We start from the raw sequence: 23,760 nt of genomic DNA, 5'->3' as shown, positions 1-23,760 counted from the left end.
GAACCAATTTATAAACCTTGTTCTTGAATCACTAGAACTTCACAAGAGACATCTATTGGTGAGATGTAAAGGAGCTTTTAATTAAGCAGAAACTCTTATATTAGTATGTGGGGTCTCCCATCATTCATCATTCATCGTTTACTTTGTGTAATACCACTTATGTTATATTCTCTCTAACCCTTTTCCGCACCCAATGGTGCATAGGACACTGCATCGTATTGACGCAGTGTTATCTTGATCGTTACTTATGTGAAGGCAAGGTGATCAATCCTGCGCTTCAGGGACCCCTAAACGCACTCCACAATGCATAGGGCACTTAATAACATAGAAGCTGTGTAAACTTTATCATTTTTTAAATACGAGGTTTCGGGTTCCAGTCAAGGATAATATCAAATAAACATTTCATTGAAAAACATTAATTTGAAAATAAGTCCGAGACCCCAAGCACGGTAATCAAATGCACTAACCACTACACTACAGGGCCATACAAGGCGGATATGAAAATATTGTAAAAATAAATATGTACCTACAAATTTTGTTAATATGTATAGACTGGAAATAATGGTAGTCTGATTTAAAATAAAAAATGATAGGGAATATCACACCTAAGGGGGTACTTACAGACTTAAATTCAGTAAGCAACCGGCTGCGCTACATGTGTCCTATGCACATAAAAAAATACACACAAGTTTATTGAAATTTGTTTTTTTTTAGAATATGTATAAATTGATTTTTTCAAACTCCTTATAAGTATGTCATTAACTCTTTTCTTTTCAAAACCATATATTTATTTCGATGAAAACCGTATTTATTAGAAATGAAAACGGTGTGTAAAGCAAAAAATTCAGATACCTGGGTTTAAATAAAATTAATTTTACTTAAAGCTTTGTCCGCCTCCGTAGCACGCTCGGCTACCGTTCTGGAGGTCCCGGGTTCGAATCCCAAGGGGGGCAAATAAATACAAGTGATTTTTTCACTGTAATATTTATTCAATACTACCCTGGACTGGTACCTGAATCGGAGGGCTGATCACCTTTCCTTCATGTGTAAAAACGATCAAGACAACACTGCATTTATATGAAGCAGTGCCCTATGCACCATTGGGGTGCGGATAAGTGTTTTATTATTTTATTATTAAAGCTTAAAGCTTACTTTTCTAAGTATTGCATTTTATAATTTAACACTGAATTAATAACCGTATGTTTTGCTCATAATGTTTTGTTTAGAAACAATGGTTTGTATTTATTATATTATATGTTTTTTAAGCTTACGTTGTTGCATTACATTAAAACATAAAATACAAACACATAGCCATAAGCATTGAGAAATTTCTGCTTAAAATTAATTTATCGTCATATCTAATCTCGACATAATATGAAAATCCTTTGTTTCGGTGTTTTCCAAAACATGCCGTTTAGCAAGAGCGGTGATCGCTTAAAACGATCTAGAAATTACAAATATATTAAGAAATCATGCTGCAACGACCTTCCTGCATTATAATTACATACTAATTATATTGGATGTGATGACGTGCCTCCAATCATTGCGCAAATCCGACATGTCTAAAGACAGTCATAATTGACAAACTTTATGTTATGTTATATTGGGTAATGTCTGTTGGTTTTTCAGTAATAAACTTACACACACATATATATATATATATATATATATATATATATATATATATATATATATATATATATATATATATATATATATATATATATATATATATATATATATATATATATATATATATATATATATATATATATATATATATATATATATATATATATATATATATATATATATATATATATATATATATATATATATATATATATATGTCTAAAGACAGTCATAATTGACAAACTTTATGTTATGTTATATTGGGTAATGTCTGTTGGTTTTTCAGTAATAAACTTACACACACATATATATATATATATATATATATATATATATATATTTATATATATATATATATATATATATATATATATATATATATATATATATATATATATATATATATATATATATATATATATATATATATATATATATATATATATATATATATATATATATATATATATATATATATATATATATATATATATATATATATGTGTATTTTTTTTTCTTTTTATTATTGTTTTTAATATTTTTTTTCAACCTCATCCGCACACAATGGTGCATAAGGCACTCCATCAAATCGCTCCAAGTTAATTATTATATATTAAAGAAATGTTACCAGTCTGGGGTTATGTTAAATTAGCTGGCACGATCAGGAATGCCAAATACTTGAAAGTGGTCAGGTTAGGAGTCGTAACAATCGGCGGGTATGTATGAGGAGATGCATGAACGTGGAAGAGGCGAAGAATGTTTGCAAGGACAGAGTGGTGTGGCGCTCTATTCTCTCTGCCTACCCCTGCGGGGAAGCGGCGTGATGGTTAGTTAGTTAGTTTTTTAAGCTTGGAAAAAAAACTTCTCCTTGGGATTCGAACCCAGGACATTCAGCTTGGCAGCTAAATGACTGCACTATAAAGATCGGCCATACAATCTATTGAATAAGAACTGACATGTGAAAGAAATCTGAAAATACTACATTTTTACATCTGTAAAAATTAATGCTTTACGGATGTTCAATCAATTGAAATCGTCCCCTTAGTACAGTGTTCCGCTAACTTTTTCTATTCAAGGTACACCTACCAAATTAAGAAATTTTACAGGTGCATATTTACCATATTATGGTAACATATTTAACATATCATGTTTAATGCGAAATGTGACCCTACTTAACTGAGCTCAGGCGATCAAAATTTGGAGCAATTGTGTTATTTTTACAATAATAGACTTTTTTTCGCGGCACACTAACTAATCCCCATGGTACACCAGTGTGCCGCGGCACACACATCGCGGAACAATGCCTTAGGGCACAATGGTGAACGTTACACAAGTGAATAAAGTTATCAATTAAGCCAGCCAAATGCCAAGTTGTATGCCCTGTAATGCTCAGACTTCCATCTTCTTTCGTACAAAAATGAAAGAATCTTTATTTCAAATTTAGTTACTTATACATACGTATAATATTTCAATATTATCCGTATGTATGGTGAATAATCCAGTAGAGACAGATAAAACAAATAATAATTAAAAAGCTTATTTTTATATTTTACGAAATAATTTTAATTTTTAAATGCATAAACCTCTGATTAATTAAGACATTAATAATCATGTTCTTTTAAATTAGATATTTTATTTTATGCACATTAATGATCTCTCTTATTGTGAAGTAAAATCTTAGAATTTAGGTGACTTCGAAAAATAATTGTTTAAATTAAATGTTTCTTACTTGAAGGTCCTTTAAACAGGAAATAATATAACAAAGTATATAAATATGTAGATTAACATATCAAAATGATTTAAGTATCAGATTAAACAATATGTAATAAATATGATTAAATTTAAATATTGTATTATATTTTGCAATAATCCTACCAATTAATTTAATTTGAGACGTCAAATGGGATATTTATTTGTTTCCTTTTGTTTGAAATATAATCATATTATTTTTTTCATTACAGCTTTTAATATAAAATGTATTTTAAGTATTGTTATATATTAGCCCCTTCAGTTTTCATCAAAAAATTAATAAAAGAAGAAAAAACGTATTTTTTAAATAATTTTTAGTGAAAATATATATCCTTCATAAAAGTTAAACAGGACTTTAAACTGATATCATGGTGCTAAGTGTGGGCCAAGAAATAAAAGTATTTACATATATATATATATATATATATATATATATATATATATATATATATATATATATATATATATATATATATATATATATATATATATATATATATATATATATATATATATATATATATATATATATATATATATATATATATATATATATATATATATATATATATATATATATATATATATATATATATATATATATATATATATATATATATATATATATATATATATATATATATATATATATATATATATATATATATATATATATATATATATATATATATATATATATATATATATATATATATATATTTACCCGGATTATTTTTTATATGGATTATAATTTGACCGGTTATTCATGTATTATTTTTATTTAATTTTATTAACAAAAACGGTATATATTTTTTAGAGACCCACTAAGCAACCTTGTGCGTGGAGTTCTTTTTACATACACACAAAAGGAGGAAAAAATTAAGAATATAAACTATTTTACAATTTTCATAAAATTAACTCTTGATCATTAACCTATTATTTTATTTTGCCTTTGTATTGTATTTTATTCACAACATTTTGAGTGTGTCCAAATACATGCTCAATTATCTGTTTTTTTTTACATTTTTTCATATAAAATAATTAAATCTAAATGGAGAAAACCCAGATTGAAAAACAAGTATTTGGAAACATTTAAAATGTTATGAATTTAAACTGATTTTGTAGATACGTTAATAAATTCTGGTCAATCCGTTGAAATTCGTTGAAAATCTAGACTGTCGAGGAATAACAGTAATTGTTGATAGTACAATAATTCATCAGAACTATAACTCTATCCAATTATTGTTATCAGACAGAACTCCATTATGCTATGCAGAGAGTTGACGATGCGATATGAAAAATTGCAAAGCAATCAAACTTATGCAAACACGTTTCGCAACAACTTCACCGAGTAGGTACCTAACTATTTTCTTGTGATCTCTTTTTTCGCGTAAAAGAATTGCTAAACTTGTCATACCGTGTCATAGAATTGCTGCTATAAAAGCGTTAGTTAATTCAACGCTCCTATGTCGAATCGTGTACCAAAACTAATAACTATGAAACAAAGTAATATTAATTAAAAAAATAATTCGTTGTTAACCGCTAATGATATTGGTACCGTTAAAAGTTATATGAAATTTTAGCAACGGTGGATTACACACATATATATATATGTATATACACACTTACACATATACATACGTATTATGAAAAAAATGTTTCTTGAATTTACGACATTTTGAGTGTGTCCCAATGCTTGTTAACGAATCTGGATATCTCTATTCAGGACTTTGGTTTTTACAGTATTTTAAAATTATTAAATAAAACGCTTGTTTTTTTTACCACTTGAGTTCATTTATGACAACTAGTTTCATAGTTTAGTAGTCATAAATCAACTCAAGAGGTAAAAAAACAAGTGTTTTATTTTATTATTTTAACATGTAAATGCCGAAACAATAAATAAAACATTATTTTTGATATTTCAACGTATATGAAGAACAATATGGAAGTCCGGGCATTTACAGGGCTTACGACCGTTATGAATTGGTTAAGTGATCACTTTACATACGTGAAACATTCACTAATTCTACCCATGATTCAAATTCAATTTTTTATGACTTCTAGATACATTGATCAAACTCGTAACACAATATGTGTGAGTTCACAACAGCCATTTATGTTGGAATGAGGAAAGGTTTTTATCAAACAGTCTCTTTCCATTTGTATACGAGGTCCGAATCCTGGATTATATTCACATACTGATTCCCCGCCTGAAAACATGATTATCATTTTTTTATGTAGTTTTTTATTTGACCAGTCATTTAATATAATACAAAAAAAAACAGTGTGTCGAAATACTTGTTCACAATTCTAGATTATCTTCACTTAGGAGTTTTTGTTGTTGTTTTTTTGATGACATCTCAACAAAGATATATTTTACAATTGAGGGAATTGAACCTATGACGCCAGTTGAGCGTGTACCCAACTACGCCACGGCGCCTGCCCATGATTAAAATCTGTGAATATTTTAATTAAAGATAATTAATATTCTTTATTGTACATATATTTTACACCATATATACATCATACTTTCAAAATATCATTTTATTTTGAAATTAATATATTAAATTAATACATATCCAATTCACAAATGTATTGTATATACATACTTATTTGGAAATTTATAAAAGGCCGTATTCGCAATAATTAAATTCAGTTAGGTTCCGGCAACGCATAGAGCCGGACGTCAGGACGCCAGACGACCATTTAAAAAAAAAAAAATTTTTTCTATGTTGTTTGAATATGTATTTTTATAACAAGTATTGAAAAAATATTTTTATATTTAACTCCTTACCTTTCAATAATTTTTTTCTTTTCAAAAGAAACATTATTTTTTTCAATACAAAAACGGATTTTACTAGGGTTTAAATAAAATTAAGTTGCTTTTTAACGAAAACTAGGCCTTAATAGCTAGACTAGAATTTATAAAATTATGTTATTAGTGAACTTTTTAAATACTTTTTTTATAGCATTTGAGTCATTTGAACTTTCGTTATTGCACACCAAGCACTGGTGTGACAATTATAATAAAATGCAAGAGTGTGCACTGCCAAAGATGATGCAATTAAATACAACGTATTTGATTTTATGCAATTTGCAATGCCCCGATTTAAAACAGAGAGATTAACCTGATAATTTAGTGACACGGTTGATAAATGAATTTGTATAAGTTATCGAGTTCAATTATTATAGATACATATATTCTAATCGCGGAACTGCTCTGATAAAAATAATTATTAGCAATATATATTATACATGTCGTTCTAATAGTTGGGAAATAGTCATTCGGATCATAGTGGAACAGCCTTCAAAAAGTGCGGCGACATCTATCAATTTTGAAGGAAATCATGTATTGTGCGCTTTTTATAATTTAACCATCGAAGTTCCGCCTTAAGCCCAATATTCACGAGAAGATTCCATGTCTTGCAGAAAACCTAACAGAACAGCGCAAATTTAAACTAGAAGATAATCGAAAAATAATGCCGAATTTTACGGCATTTTTAGCCAACATTGTTGGCATTATTTTTCGATGAAACACTGTTATTTTTTTTGAAAGGCAGTTCAATGGTTTTGATCTGAAAATTTTCAGATTTTTTTTTCTTCATACTTTAGTATGTTTCAATGTGTGCACCGTTCGTCGGTCTGCATATATCTAGTCTAGTCTATTTCTTGCCATGTACGTACAATCATCTCAGGACTAACAGTCAAGATAGAGGCAAAAATTTGCTCCCGCGGGTATTTCACATAAATGGAAGTGTTCATTGACGAATTGTAACGATTCAAATGAAAGAGTATCTGATTAATAAAAGCTTTATTCATCCCTCCATAGACGGCCATATTGAACTCTCTATAGTGTTACGAATTTTATCAATATATATTGAAGTTTCAAGAATTTGAGTAGTGTAGTTGTCAATCATGGGTAAAATGGTGAATGTTAAAGTGATCACTTAACCAGCTTATGACAGGTCATAAGCCGTGTTAATACCCAGATTTCTATATCTTTGTTGAGATTAATTAAGACTCCCAATTGAATAAACGCACATAGGTCCTGTAAACACCCAAACTTTCATATTTTCTTCATCTATGTTGAGATGTCAAAATGTAAAAATAACTCCTAAGTGAAGAAACCTAGATTTGTGAATAATGATTTGAACACGCCCAAAATATTGTGAGTAAACCTACACTTGTACATTTATTATGATAAACTTTGCAAATACCATAAAACTGCATTTTTTGTAGTTTTGAAAACCGGCGTGCATAGTGGTGTTAACATTGATATCCTTGTTGTGTGTATTAAAATAATTCGTACAGTATCAAATAGACGTGTTTTTTTCGGCAATCAAATGCCTTCGCTAAATCTGTCACGAATACTGTTACACGCGTGGCCTAGAATTCACAATTTGACAATCAATTTGTTTCATTTGACGCGGTGAAATATCATATCAATGTTGGTTGTAAGTAATAAAAAAATAAAAGTTTGCATATATAGCATTTTGTCCAAGCTCATGAAAATTAGAGCACATGACATCGAAAAACATCTCGGAAGATGTGTTAGGTTTATTAATGATTTGTATTTATTTTGAAATATCGCTTATGAGACAATATTGATCATTTTTATATCTAAATTTAGCGACATAAATTTCTAACGCTTTGAATCCCGACTGTAAATGTTGGGATCAAAGCGTTAACATAAAGAGGAATAATTTTGGGATACTAAAATAAATAATGAGGGAAAATGAAACAGTGTGGAATAACCGTGGATTGAGTTTTTTTGGAGGCTTTATGGATAATACTCAAAGCGTTCTAGCACTATATTTACTCAAACAATAGATTTATCTCACATAAACTAGTATACAAATTCACAACATTTTGAATGTGTCCAAATACGTGTTCACAAATCTGGGTTTTCTCCACTTATTTTAGTGGGTTATTAAAAAAAACTTTATTTATGTACTATGTCATGAGATTATCTAGGATTTTCAAAAAATTAAGAAGTGTGTTGTCTATCATGGGTAGAATGATAATGTTGCACGTGTCTAAAGCGATCACTTCACCAGCTTATGATAGAACATAAGCCCTGTTTGTACTTAGAATTCCATATTCCTCTTCATTTATGTTGAGATGTCTAAAAAATGATAAATGAGTGTTTATAAGTTTGGCATGATCAAGTATTTCAAATACTTGAAAGTAGTAAGATGAAGAGCCGGAATGATCAGCGGGTATGCATGAGGAGATGCATGAATTGTGGAGGCGAAGATTGTTCGACTGAAAGACTGGTGAGGCGTTCTATTCTCTCTACCTACCCCTTCGGAGAAGCAGCGTTGGTTAGTTAATAAGTAAAGCTTTTAATTTCTTTGCATGAAAAATATTTGACATACCAAGGGTAAAATAAAAAAAAAATATTAAACGTTTTTTTGCACCGGGCGTGTTGGGGTTACTGCCATTAATCGGACACTCGGCTGCTGCATGCTACTTCCCGCTTAAAATGGCGACATGAGAGAATTCCTTCCAAAATCTTGTTTATTGATCTTGACACATGACGTCGCGTTGTCCCTCGTGAGTGGCTACGTCACGAGGACACATTACACGTACGCCTTTCTGCCTTCTCGACCTCTTGGCGACGAAAAACGACGTTCAGTACATTTATCTTATTTTACCGCTGTATTCGGCGTTCGTCGTCCTTCACAGGTATCGCAATGACTCATTATTCACTAATTTTCTCTCATTATTTACCGGGAATCATTAATCATGAATTACGAAGTCAATTCCTAGAATTACCGATTTAGAGATTCATCCGTCCTATCTCTGGTTTCCTGGTAATCATTTCGACATAATGATAAATAAAAATAGAAGGCCGTGTAATTTCTTCGACAGTAATAGTATTTTTTTCTTCTTCTTACTATTACTACTACTACTACCATCACGCCGTTTCTCATTAGGGTTAGGCGGAGAGGATGGAACGCCACACTCTTCTGTCTTGACATACACTCCTCGCTTCCTTCACATCCATACTTCGCACAAAACACATGCCCTTCGATAAGCACGGCTGTCCAAACTCAAAACAAAGTAAGGGACATTTTTTTTGTAGTACGTTTTTATTTGCATTTTTGGACTAAGTAGATTCTACCTACTACAAAAAAATGTCCCTTACTGTGTTTTATTTAAGTTTGGACAGCCGAGCAGACTTTTGACACCACCAGATTTTATATTCTGATTGAACATCTTCTTAATTTTTAATATAACTTCTTCCTCTTTTTTCTTTTCTTTTTTCAAATATTGTTTTTTCTTGTGACGTTGTTTTCCAACCTTTCGTCCTTACTGGCAGTTGACATCAACATTTAAAATCTTTTAATTCAACATTCATTCTTCCAACGCGTTTAAGTTTCAAATATCGAAAAATAACCTGGTTTTAATGCAAAACTTCGTGTTTTTTTTCATATATATATCATATCTCGAAAAGTGAAACTATATATTTGGTATTTAAATATTGGTATTATTTTTTGACATCTCATCAAAGATAAAAAAGAATATGGAAGTCTGGGCATTTACGGGGCTGACGACCGTCATAGGCTGGTTTAAGTGATCACTTTACACACGTGTAACATTCACCAATTCTACCCATTATTGAAAACCACACTACTCAAATTCTTGGAAGTTCTATATATATGAACCAATTTAGAAACCTTGTTCTTGAATCACTAGAACTTCACTAGAGACATCTATTGGTGAGATGTAAAGAAGCTTTTTACTAAGCAGAAACTCTTATATTAGTATGTGAGATCCGAATCCTGGATTATAATCACACACATGAGAAACGCCAGATAATACCATTTTTATTTTTTATTATTAAGCTTATAATTTGACCAGATAATTTATTTACAACATTTTGAGTGTGTCCAAATACTTGTTCACAAAATCTGGATTATCTCCAATTACAGGAGTTATTTTCATATTATTTTTTGACATATCATCAAAGATAAAAAAGAATATGGAAGTCTGGGCATTTACTTCCATATTCTTTTTTATCTTTGATGAGATGTCAAAAATAATATGAAAATAACTCCTGTAATTGGAGATAATCCAGATTTTGTGAACAAGTATTTGGACACACTCAAAATGTTGTAAATATTGGTATATAAATTAATGAATTAATTTGATAAAAGTGAATTTTCCTTTTAAAAAAATGCCTAAATGAGTAAATCTAGCGTACAAAAATAACATTAAGAGTATATTATTCATTCAAATATCATAAAAATCTTATATTTGCCGATAAAATATGTGGACGTCACTATTTAACCTGGGACTTTGAAATACTAAGGTATTTAAAAGTTTTGATTACCTTTTAAGAAAGCTTATCAGAATTTAGACAAATCACATCAATTTTATTTAAGAACGGAATGTGGTTGGTAATAGAAGCAGAGGAATACCGAAGAAAACTTGCATGATCAATTTTTTTGTACAATGTTTTGTTTAATAATTTAATGTATTATAATTACTTACAGTACTGATAATTATTTAGCTTTAGTTTATCTTCAGACCCAAAGATGGAAACATCTGTAGCTCCCAAAACTGGTCGTTAAATAAATATAACTCAAGTGGTAAAAAAAGAATTTTCATTTTCAATTTTATGATAATTGCAACGAAATTTCTAATTATTTCGCCTCTCTAGAGACCATTTTATTTATATCTAACGGAGATTCGTAATTTATTACTCCCCCTTTTCATCATACTTTTAGATGTTCTCATTAACTTTGGATGCAAATAATATGAAAATGTGAAACTAAAATCAGCATTATTTGTAAATATTGCTGAATATTCATAAGCGTTGAATTGTATCCGAGGTGTGTAGAATTGTATGAAACATTATTATTCTTTTATGTTGCTTCAGCGGACAGCAGAATGAATAATTCCATACATTATTCAAAGCGAACTTTTTGTTATGTGAATGCACAAATTTTAGCTGATGGACAACGAAGAAAACAATGGGTGTTTCTTTCTCTTAACCTACTTTCGTTCTAGTAAACACACGGCTCTTTGTGTACGTACGGCTAAATATAAGACACGATATTTACTATTTTGTATGTATTTAGCAAGTTTTACGTACACACCAACGAGTCCTATTACTAAAATTAACTTGGAATATTTCGTTAGTTTCGTTAATAAGTTGTCTTATACAGGCTGGCGCAAAACTAATCACTCTATCGGAAGATGTTATAACTTTTGCAAATGGCGTCGTACGTCAATCATTTTAGAAATTTCGCTCACTCCTTTCAACAACGTCATGTATCAAAAATCGTCAATTTTTAGTTGTGCATGTTCTCGGAATTTCCAGAAAATGTACTATATCCCAGCATAAGTGACATATGATTAATTTTATTAAAATTAAACACTTGAATATAACACTTTATCGAGTTTTATTTATATTTACGACTAGTTCGAAAACGACAGATGTTTTCATCTTCTGGTACAAATTAAAACTAACGATCAAAAATGTATTAAGGTGTATATACAGGTTAATAAATATAGGGAGGGGGGTTAAGGAACAAGATTTTTTGTAAAAGGAAACATTGACAATAATGGTGACGTATTTTGAAACAGCATATTTTTAACATAATATTTACCGCTACAGGCTAGAAAGTGTTTTTTTGCATTTTGAAGAAAATGTATTGTGCATTTTTTTTTTTAAATAGTAAATATTTTGCAAATGGAGAAAAAACCTTCAGGTTTTACCTAAAAAGATCTGTTGCACAGTCAAAAGTTCAATAAGTGGCTTAGTATTTATTTTTAATACATTTTATCATATTTTTAAACTTTAAAAACGATCTCCTGAAAAATCAAGTTATTTGATATATGACGTTGTTGAAAGGAGTGAGCGATTTGTGAACCAGATAGCTGCAGTATACAAACAGATTTAGGGTGGCGCAAAAAAATCATTTGTTTTTGGATAACTTTTTTAATAAATAAATAAATTTGTGTGATGAAAATTTTTATTTGAACTTGTACCTTTTTTATTTAAAAAAGGTACAAGTTCAAAAAAAATAAAAAAAAAGGTACAATTTTTGTGTAAAAGATGATATCCGTCAAGTGGCTGCCCCCATTGTTGATACATATTTGTGCCCGTTTTATTTATCTGTTTGTTTATTGCAGCTGTGTTATCTAATATTATTGACGTACGACACTATTTGCAAACATTATAACATCTTCCGATAGGGTCATTAATTTAGCGCCACCCTGTAAGAGTAAGTAACCTTCATTGAGTAGTATTTTTAAACAATATTTGATTTTAATGTGAAGTTACAATAATATGCCTTAGGTACAAAACTACATCTAATTTCAAGGCATTTAAAAAAGTTTGGTTTGACATTTTAATTCATTACCTACCTAAAAAAATGTTACAACATTATATGACAATTATATTTATATCTATTGATTACCTTAGAAAAATTAATGAAAAATTTACATAAATAAACCAATTTTCTAATAATATTGTATTTATTAATGAAACCCCTAATATTTCTCCCTCAATTTTCAAAACTATGTCTGAATAGAAGAATGAGAAAAAGTCGGTGAAAAATCATTTTATGAAATCATGCAACTTCCACCAAAAATTGATGGTGATTGTGTTTATAGAAAATATGAATGTTAATTATTTTTTTTATTTTTTCAGATCGATAGTTACCATAACCAGTGAGAGAAAGTATTAATAAAAAATAGTCATGCATGAAATAAATTAAAATTAATAAATTTATTAATATACTCAATACAAGTCTAGATAGATACATACTAATTTAGGGTATCTGTGACAAAGAATTAAACGGATAATAATCCATACATATTATTAATATATCCATTTGATATAAATATTAAAGTCAATCAAACATTTAAAGATAATGAAAGTGGACGGTGTTCATAGATTGTTCCATAGACCTCCGTGTTTGTCTTCAAGTGATAAGATGAAGGTGTTAAGTGCTAAAAGTGTTGGTTTTCTACTCACTCTGGGACTAGTGCTAAGTTTCGTGAAGACTGGAGATGGTGCCACTGGTAAGAACCTTTTAAATTACTTTTTATGTTTATTAACACTGAACACGTTTTTTAACACTGATCAAAATTATGGGCCATATGGAAAAATTTCATTTCTATTTCAGTAATTTTGCTCCATATTAAGGCTTGAAACATTAAGAGTCCAAAATTTATAACTTACTACCAAAATGTACTAACGTATATTTATTTATTACTTTTCACAATACATTTTTATATTTTTTGATGAGCGAATCACTTAGCAGAACCGTTCATTTATATTATAAGAAATATATGTAATAAAATACCTAGGTACCTACCTATAAATTTTATTAAGTACTTACAAATAGTACCTACATAAAACAGTTCTACCACCAGATGTCGCATGCGTCGCACAGAATAAAACAAAAGACTTCCGATAGAAAAAATATAATATTCTGGAATCAGAATCAGATAGATAGATAGAAAAAAAATTATAAAGATAAATTAAGAATAAACTTTAATTATAAACTTTAATTACAAAGCAACACATTTTTTATTTTATTATTATACACCCACTTTACATATTATTTACACCCAATTTACAAAGAAAAATATTACCACGTCATATATATATCTAGAAATTACAAATAATACAATATAAAATAAAGTAATAAAAACACTCACTGCATAAATAAGCACAGTTGAGCACAGGGAGACATTGAAAGTACATAGTTTATATCGATAAAAGATGCATTGCAACAATAATAACGCGTTAGCTGACTATATTTAGGTGGAGTGACCAACTTTAAGCAACTCTTACGTCCCATATGAAGAAGCCACTTATTTACTTTAAAATGTTGTTACTTTTAACTTCTAATTTTTAGTATAATTTACATTTTTTTAGTAAATTTTGGAAGAGTATGGTGAAATACATCCGATCAAATAAGTAAACAGTCATCATTTATTTTTTATTTAATAATCAGAGTGAGCAAAACTTTCATACAAAAATCATATCTTGTATGCATATACTGACGATTTTTTGTCTCCTATATGTAAATGATTTTATTTTTACCGTTAGATGTAACTAAAATTTTATGCACAAAATAAAACGCAAAGGCATGTGGCTATAAAAATGATGCATTTATTTTATGTAAGGAAAGATGAGCAAGGCTGAGATTAGCATTATCGATAAAATTAAGAAAGGGGTGTTAAGATGCTTGTGATCTTGAACCACAAAACGTAATTTAGACGTGTGGAAAGAACGAGTGTAGAAATAACAGTAAAACAAATTTATAGAATGTAGTTGAAAATAAGAGCAGAGAAATATGTATGAAAACTTGCATGATCTAATATTTAAATTACTTTAAAAAAATAAGTAAGTACCGTGGAACGGGACTACTTGAACTTTGATGTTACTTGAGCCCAGTACAAAAAAAATCTGTATTTGGTCTACAAAAATGAACGTATCGACATGATTCATCGTTTCCCTGACAGGTGACACTTATTGTCACGATACGTTCATTATTGTAGACCAAAGACAGATTTAAGTCTTTTTTTTTTGTACTGGACTCAAGTATCACATCAAAGTTCAAGTAACCTCGTTCTACGTATATGATCTTTATTTAATATTGCCTTATTAATGTGCTCTTTATTATAACTTAAAATAAATAAATTTTCCAGTGCCCTTTATTTTAACCTAAAATAAAATGTATTAACACACACAGGCCATTCCTTGTGTTTTTTTTTTGTATTAATAATACATTTATGTTTGTACTTATAATTATAATATGTATATTGTAAAATGCAATTTTTTTTATCAGAACGAGTAAATCTTTTATAATTACGTCTTGTATGCATGTACTTCTCAATTTATTATTTTATTTTTATTGTTACATATAGCTTAAATTTAATGACAGCAGAGCCAGGAATTTAACAGTTCTCTGGCGATGTGTTTTGTAGACTATGAGAAAGCGTTTGATAGTCCGCACAGGCCCACACTCTGGAAAGTACTGGAAGCTTATGGGGTGCCTGCGAAATTAGTGGAGCTAATTAAGTCCCTTCACCTCAATAGTGAATGTCGAATGAGAGTTGACGATGTTGTCACGGATTGGTTTGGGGTCTCTACCGGAGTCAGACAAGGCTGCGTCCTTGCACCGTTTCTCTTCATCATCCTCATGGATTTCATTCTTCGAAAGTCATTACCATCTGACCGAGGTATATCCATCTCCCCCTCCCGGAAACTCTGCGACCTAGAGTACGCAGATGATGCTGTTTTAATTGATGACTCCGTCGAGGGTCTTCAATTGATCGTCGACAGGGTAAATAGGTACTCTACGCACATGGGGCATACAATAAATGTTGCAAAAACCCATGTGTTGTGCAACAGCTCATGCCTAGATGCCCAACAACCCTTGACGTTGAGTAACCAGCGCATCGAAAGGGTCGAGAGTTTCAAGTACTTGGGAGTGTACGCGACTGAAAATGGCAGCCTTCAAAAGGAACTGGGAGTGCGATTAGGACTCGCTGGGTCCGCATTCAACAGTATGAAGGCTGTCTGGAGATCGGATTTATACTCGGTGAAAACCAAATGCCGCCTATACAATGCCTGCATTGCTCCTGTTCTCTTATACGGCTGTGAAACATGGCACCTTACAAGGGCCCAAAGCAGCCGTGTACTAAGCTTTGAGAACAGGTGTTTGCGGAGAATCTTAGGCGTGCGGTGGTTTGACTTTGTGAGGAATGAAGAGATAAGGCGTAGGACGCAGCAAATCTTGGTCACGGATATGGTTATTATTATTAAATTTAATGACACAAAATAAAACGCTAGGCTATGTGACTATATATTACAATTATGCAATTATTTTATGCAAGCGATTGTGTTTTTAGAGCGACACTTTTTTAACTGCTCATTAATATTTCAGAAGTCGCCAGGTTGTCAGTTTTTGTCGGATACTTGTGCATACTACTAATTATTTTAATTAAATATGCGGGAGATGTAATTTAGTGTTGTCCAAATCGGCGTGTTGCAATTTTTGAGTTTGCTGAGAAGCAATTATATTTCTTAATTTAATTCGTTTTTTTTAATCCCCCGCGTCTTAACTCACTAAGGACGGGAAAGGTATTTCTACTCGTTCGGTCGATTGATACTCACGGACGGGAAGGGTATTCTTTCCTCCTGCGCCAGCCTCATTTCATAGGCAGAAAAGAAAAAAGTATCCAATGTTTTTTTTTTATAATATTATAAACCAAGCTCTTTATTAAGGTCTAAACTATATTTTTATCATCAAATTAAATCCCATCACCAGCGGTCCGCAAAAAAAATAATAAAAAATCAGGCGCGAAATATGTTTAAGAGCCACATGCATATCGCTCACTCCTTTCAAGAACGTCATAAATAAAAAAACTTGATTTTTCAGGAGAACGTTTTTAAAGTTTAAAAATATATTACAATGTATTAAAAATATATATCAAGCCACTTATTGAACTTTTTACTGTGCAACAAATCTTTTTAGGTAAAACCTGAAGATTTTTTCTGCATTTGAAAAATATTTAGTAAATTTAAAAAAAATAATTAAACAATACATTTTTCTCAAAATGCAAAAACAATACTTTCTGCCCTGTAGAGGGTAAATTTTAAGCTAAAAATATGCCTCCTTTGCTGGGATATGGTATATTTTCTGGGCATTCCGAAAACATGCACAACTGAAAATTGACGATTTTTTATTTATGACATTCTTGAAAGGAGTGAGCGATATGTTCTCAATGCATATCGTCGGCTTATTTCATGATTCATCTGACTCCAGATTACTGTTCAGGAGATAATAATATAGCAACAAACCATCAAACAGAATTTATCACATTCAAAAACAGTTTTTTTTTGTATTCATATGTACACATGGAGGACAAAAATAGTAGGATTAATATTTGCAACAATATTTTAGTGATTTTCCATTTTATAACTTTATTAATTATTAAAATACAATATCTTATTATAACTTAACTCACAGCCAAGAAGAAGAAACTTTTTGTTACGAAATCGGTAGACATTATAATAAAGTTATGAAAAGAAATTTAGTGAATTAGATTTTATTAAAAAGAAGATATTATATTACAAAAAAGATTTTTTTATTTTTTTTTCTAAATTATTTTTTGTTGATTTTTTTTTTAAGCATCAATCATAAAAATAAAATATCAAAGTACTGAATTGTATGTTTATAGGAATCAAAAAAAATTCAATTTATTAAAAAAAAAAATAGATTAATGCTTATTTTACAAAGTAATTATAATGAAATAATCTTTTATGTATCAAAATAATATTCAAGAAATTGCTTAGATTTAATACCTTTGAATTTTATGAAAGTTATTCCCATGGAAAATTGTAATATATAGCCTTTTAATTCATTGAAAATTGGCAAGGAGATTGATGTGCATAACAAAAAATCGAAAGTCTTTGACCAATAAACTTATTGATGCCAGTACGCAATTAAAATGAAGAAAAAAGAAACACTTAATATATATTTTTAATACGATTTTTTTAAATGGATATTGTAAAAATAAGAGCTGTTTCAAAATCATAAAGTTTTCTGTCTCATCGGTTGTAAATTTAAAAAAAATCTTGAAACGAAGGAATATTTCCATGAATGAGTGAATACGATTTTAGTTTTTAATGTATATTGCTCTTCACTTATTGTACAAGGATACATTAGAAAGGAGATGCTATATTTGCCCCAGTTATGCTGCCATAAACCACGCTGTACATAGTAATTAAAATGCGTAATTAATCTGAATAAAGTACCCCATTAATATGTGTCTTTGTAATCATCTGTTGTGAAACAAACAGAGGCAGTCATAGCATCATTATAGGCGACGGCTTCTGAACGTTGGGGGTTACTGAAGCGTTATTTTAAAACTAGGACACACTAATTAAAATTTTCATTATTTCAGATTTAAACAAAAAAGACAAAAAAAAATATTTACATTTTAAAATAAATAAAAAATACCGGTTTTTGAGACGTACCCGTCTCTTCTTCAGGACAATCACTACACCAGCATGCAAACAATACTACACGTCGCTACCATAGAACTATTCACACAATTACAACTTCACAAAATATTAATCACATGCGTTTTTGGTCCGAGTACCAGCATGTATTAAGGATTGCAATGCTGCTGAAGAAACGAGTACGTCTCGAAGGTGGTAGGCTAAAATCTCGGTGAGTCGTTGCTTACTAAATTTTTTGTAAAAAAATCAAACAAGTGAAAACTGCTAATCACAAAGCATGTGCTATAAATATTAAAAACATTAATAATATAAAATTTTATATGTATTTCCATTCTTGTGTTTATCCATTGTCGTTAAGTCGTAAAATAAACGCGCCTCCTAAATCGGGCAATTTAATACCTAGCCTCGGGTCGAGACAGGTCTACGCTTAGGTTAGGTATTGCATTCTGAATACTTGCCTTTATACGCCCTATAAGGGTGACAGGATATACTTTATAAACGTAACAATACATACTTTTACAACATTTTCCATATCTTGGCAACATTAAATGTCAAAACTTATTATTAATTACTTACAATAAACGGTTATTTTATCTTACTTACATGTATTATATGTATGGTATACAAGCGCCATCTACCCACTCATTTTAAACAAACGTAGACGGTAAACATATTGACCACTTTTACTAGCCTGTTTTAAGTTGTCGTTTTTAGTTAACATAATATTATAATAAGCCTTCGAGTACATATGATGTACAAGAAGCAAAAACAATGAATATAATGGGTAAATATACCTGTGTACTAAACTTAAACTCAAGTGATTACATTTAGACCTGAAGATGGAAGCCGACCTTCCGAAACAAGTCGTCATAAAATAAACTCAAGTGGTAAAAAACCAGTGTTTTTTAAAAAAATAATTTCATTTTGTCTCACTACAAAGTAAATGCCGAAACAATAAACAAAATACCTATGTATTAATATTGAAATTAAATTGAACGATTCAACAAAATTATTCTTCTTCTTCAAACCTTCATCCGCACCCGATGGTGCATAGGGTACTGCATCATATAAATGCCGTGTTCAGATGAAAGGTGATCACCCCTCCGCTTCAGGTATCAGTCCAGGGTAATATTGAATGAATATTAGAGTGAGAAAATCATTTATATTTATTTGACACCACCCTGGCAATCGAACCCGGGACCTCCAGTGGCCGAGCGTGCCGGTCATCACACTACGGAAGCGGACAATAAAACTATAAAAAAGTAAATTTAATTTTCTTACCTCTGTATTTAAAAATATTTTTCTACGAAGTAAAAAACCCGTATAACAAATCAATAACAAACGCTGCCAAATCTTGATGTATCGCATAGTGTTTGAAGTATTTGAAACATTGTTATTAATTAGCACCTGGCGTTCAACGTGCTAATTTGTTTTCGGTAAACTTCACTACCGAATCGTTAATTGGTGCAGTTTAACTTTGCGGCCGGTGACCCTTAAAGTAATGGAGTTATAAATTCAGTACCTGCCCCCGCGAGTATTCCGACAGCCTGAGTACTTCAGGACCGTGCAGATGGCTCGAGATGGTTTTTAATATCAAAGATGTAGGATTGGTCACGGATATTGTAATTTATAACTGCTACCTTTGAAGCATATAATATTATGGAGATTGGAAATCAAAATCTAGTTAAAAATCTGTCTAAACCTATAATCTTTATAAAATTAAACAACTTTGTTTTAACCACTTTTTTATTATTAGTACACTAAGGTCTAACCTTATCATCATCAGGGTTTATTAAATTCTAAAACATTAAAAACAATAAAATACTAATAATTAATTACATTCCCTTACCAAAAACTTCCACACACTCCGTAAAAAATGTTATTTATAGTATGCATTGCGTAGTAACTCTAAATAACAACTAATGGAATCATGAACCCAAAAACAGTATGAAGCCCCGCGCGCATACGTAAAGTGGAGCACACACACAAAAATCTACTGTGCGGAATTTTTAGGAACAGAAATTGGAAAAATATCAAAAATAGGACTATTACTTAAATTAAGTTGATTATTATATTTAAATTTTGTTTTATCGCTTTTTTATTTATTTTTTAATTTTTAAAAGTGGTTAAAACAAAGTAGTTTAATTTTATAAAGTTTATGAAATGTGCCACAAAATATCTGCGAAAAACATTCAAGAAATAAACCTAAAATTATTACAGTTGTTTCTGCGATTTCATATCTTACATAGTAACCAACGATAAATATTACTACTTGTATATTCTTGTTATTCTTAGCTCCATCCCAACTTATCGTCTTTGTAGACTGTTGGTATCAGCTCTCCTCATTCCCAGGTTGTAGGTCCTATCACATACAACGTCACCTAGGCCATGCCTTCGAATCATCTTATCTTTCTGTAGCATCCATGATTTTTTTAAGTCGGCCTTTAAATGTCTTTCGAGGAAGATCCATGGCGATTGTCAGGTTTACAATATGTTCAGGTTCTCTATGTCCTATGTGCCATCTCTTTCTATCTCCCTTTATTTCTACGTTACTAATGATGTCAGTTACACCCAGGCTTCCGCAAATGCGTGAACTCTTTATATTGTCTCCAAGGGAAACTCCAGTGTAATTTTTTAACTCGGTAGGAAACGCTGTAGTCGAGATAATAATAGTGGAACCAATAAACCAATGTTAATGGCTACGGGCACTATTATAGTGACTGGCATAGGACCCTTTAAAAAAAAAAACAAAAATAACAGGTTAATCGCTTTAGTGTAAAATAGCCTAATTGGCTTTCCGATCCTTTACAATATAATTTACTCCAGCAAATATAAGTTGAAACAGTAATTACACCTTTTATGAACTCCATAATGAAGTAATTGAGAGGTTATATTATTATATAAAACACTTATATTAAATTCGCTTCCTTAAATTAGTGACAACAACCTTTACAGAGTGATGAGAGTGCACAATGAAGAGTAATTGAATTATTACTTTTAAAAAGCCCAAAAGTATTATAATTATTTAACTTATCATAAATCGTCTATTGTAAAGTATGTATATTATAAAAAAAAAAGAATATGTATAAAAAGTGACGGACCAGCTAGACAAAAGGGTGAATAAACTTTACAAAAAACTTATGTTTCTAAAATTAACTTATGTTTATAAAGTACTGTATATAAAATTAACCCTTAACACGTATTAATTTCTTTCACGTGTATTTTTTTACTGGTTTTTATTGGTCCGCCTCGTGGTGTAATGGTAAGCGTATTTAGCTACTGTGCTGGAGACTCCGGGTTCGATTCACAGGGGAGGGGTGAAGATAAATATAGTTGATTTTATAATCTAATATTTATTTAATATTACCCAGGACTGGTCACTGAAGCACAGGATTGATCACCTTCATGTGAGTCACAATCAAGATAATACTGCATTGATATGATGCAGTGCCCTATGCACCATTAAGAACGGATAAGAGTTAGAAGAAGATTTTTATATCTAACTCCCCATTACTCAATTGTTTAACAATTTTTAAAACAAAAAAGATTCTCACATTAGTTTCGTATCGGAATATTGTATTGTAAGTCTATGTTTTAATTAGACAAAGAAAAAACAGTAAAACAAATCATGGCGTTAATGTGGTTGGCAATAGAAGCAAAGGAAGAGCGAGGAAAACACAACAAGATCAAGTTTTTAAATACTTAAAAGTGGTCAGATGATTAGACGGAATAATCGGCGGGTTTGATGAGGAGATGCATGAATTATGGAAGAGGCGTGTGAGTTGTCGGTTGTATCTATTGTTGATTTGAGTAAGGTTTTTATGACTATCATAAGCCCTGAGACTTTCATATTCTTCTTCATCTATGTTGAGATATCAAAAATAACTCGTGAAAAAAAGTACATTTGTGAAAAAGTAGACGCACTCAAAATGTTGTGAATTTTAATTTTGAACAAAAAATCGTGCATACCTTTTTTTACTAAATAACAAGGATAAGTTTTTAGTTTCTTTCTTTATTATCAACGTGTATTATTTTAAGTAATTTGACTTTCAAACCACTTAATTTTTAAATTACCGAAGATGTGTGAACACGTCTCATGAGGCGCCACTAAAAAAACAGTCAAACACGATGTTAACAAAAATACTTTTCGCTTTTTACATTACGACAGATAAGTATGTATTTAAGGTAGCTACCTACCTTCAAGATATATTGAATTATTTATTAATTATATTTCTTAGTTCTCAATAGTGTAGATAGGTACTTACTTTATGGTGAAAATTAGAAAATGATAAACCAGTATTTCATCGTCTACAAAATACTAAAAAAAAGTATTTGGATAAAATACTTTATGTTTTATGATTCGATTATTTTATTTTAGTGTGATGTCTTATTGTTATTATTTTAAAATGGGAATTGAATTTATTATTTATGTACAAGGTTTAAAGATCATTAAGTGGATTTTTTTTGCTTCTAACTAATTCAATATGTTTTTATTTGAATCTGTGTTGGGAACAAGAGGGATAATCTGTCTATAGTGTGATGTCTTATTAAAATGTGGATATAAAATAAGATTTTTTTGGTTTATTAAGATAGGCAAAGAAGGATATGTATGTTAAGGTATTTACAGGGCTAACGAACTGTCATAGGGTGGTTTAAGTGACAACTTTATACACGTGTAAGATTCACTATTAAACCCACACCACTCAAACCCAAGTAAGCTTGTGTTTGAAAAAATATTGTTGCGAAGTGGGGGTCGAGTTTAGAGCCTCTAAAAAGTCCGCGACACTAACCACGGGACCACAACCCGACTCAAAGACTATTTAAATACAAACAGAAATTTGTATCATACATTTTTTTGTATATTATAATGAACAAATAAATAAACCAGCGACATAAGATTTTATAAAATAAAACAACTTTGTTTAAACCACTTTTTATTGGTAAATTTTTATCAACCGGTTTCGACAAGAACCTTGTCATCCTCAAAGGTTTTGAAGTTTTTGGTATCGTTATGAAAAGGTAATTAACTATAATCTAACTATGAGTATTTCAATGTTTTAGAATTAGTACATAAACCCTGAGGATGGCAAGGTTCTTGTCGAAACCGGTTGAAAAAAGTGTACCAATAAAAAGTGGTTAAAACAAAGTTCATTTATTTTATAAAGTTTATAAAATGTGCCACAGAGTATCTGCGTAAAACATCCAAGAAAAAATAAAATTTTATCAACAAGGAGAGATTAAAAGCTCCTTTATAAATTGAATCTGCAAATGCTATTCTAGAAGGGCTAGGAGTACCGAACTGGTCGGAATTTTCTACCATCTTCACGGTCACCAAGTTGCATTCCTCTTTTGTATGGCGCGAAGCGAGTCTCATCCGA

The 23,760-nt window shown here is 30.3% G+C and overlaps 1 protein-coding gene across 2 annotated transcripts in view; it reads left to right on the top strand.

Annotated features, from left to right (window-relative positions):
• Duox (dual oxidase) overlaps positions 1-23,760 on the top strand; it is a 160,697-nt gene that overhangs the window by 3,289 nt on the left and 133,648 nt on the right. For both annotated transcript variants that reach the window (XM_088275010.1, XM_088275009.1), the window contains exon 2: positions 13,049-13,422. In XM_088275010.1, coding sequence (XP_088131136.1) covers positions 13,272-13,422 — 151 coding nt within the window. In that variant the 5' untranslated portion in view covers positions 13,049-13,271. The remainder of the gene's footprint in view (positions 1-13,048; positions 13,423-23,760) is intronic.

Source organism: Brachycentrus maculatus, unplaced genomic scaffold (genome assembly GCF_059751285.1).
Source record: "Brachycentrus maculatus isolate JH-2025_06_01 unplaced genomic scaffold, ASM5975128v1 h1tg000757l, whole genome shotgun sequence".
NCBI classification, from domain to species: Eukaryota; Metazoa; Arthropoda; class Insecta; order Trichoptera; family Brachycentridae; genus Brachycentrus; species Brachycentrus maculatus.
Note: the sequence above shows the minus strand (reverse complement) of the source record. Positions and strands in the feature narration are given on the sequence as shown.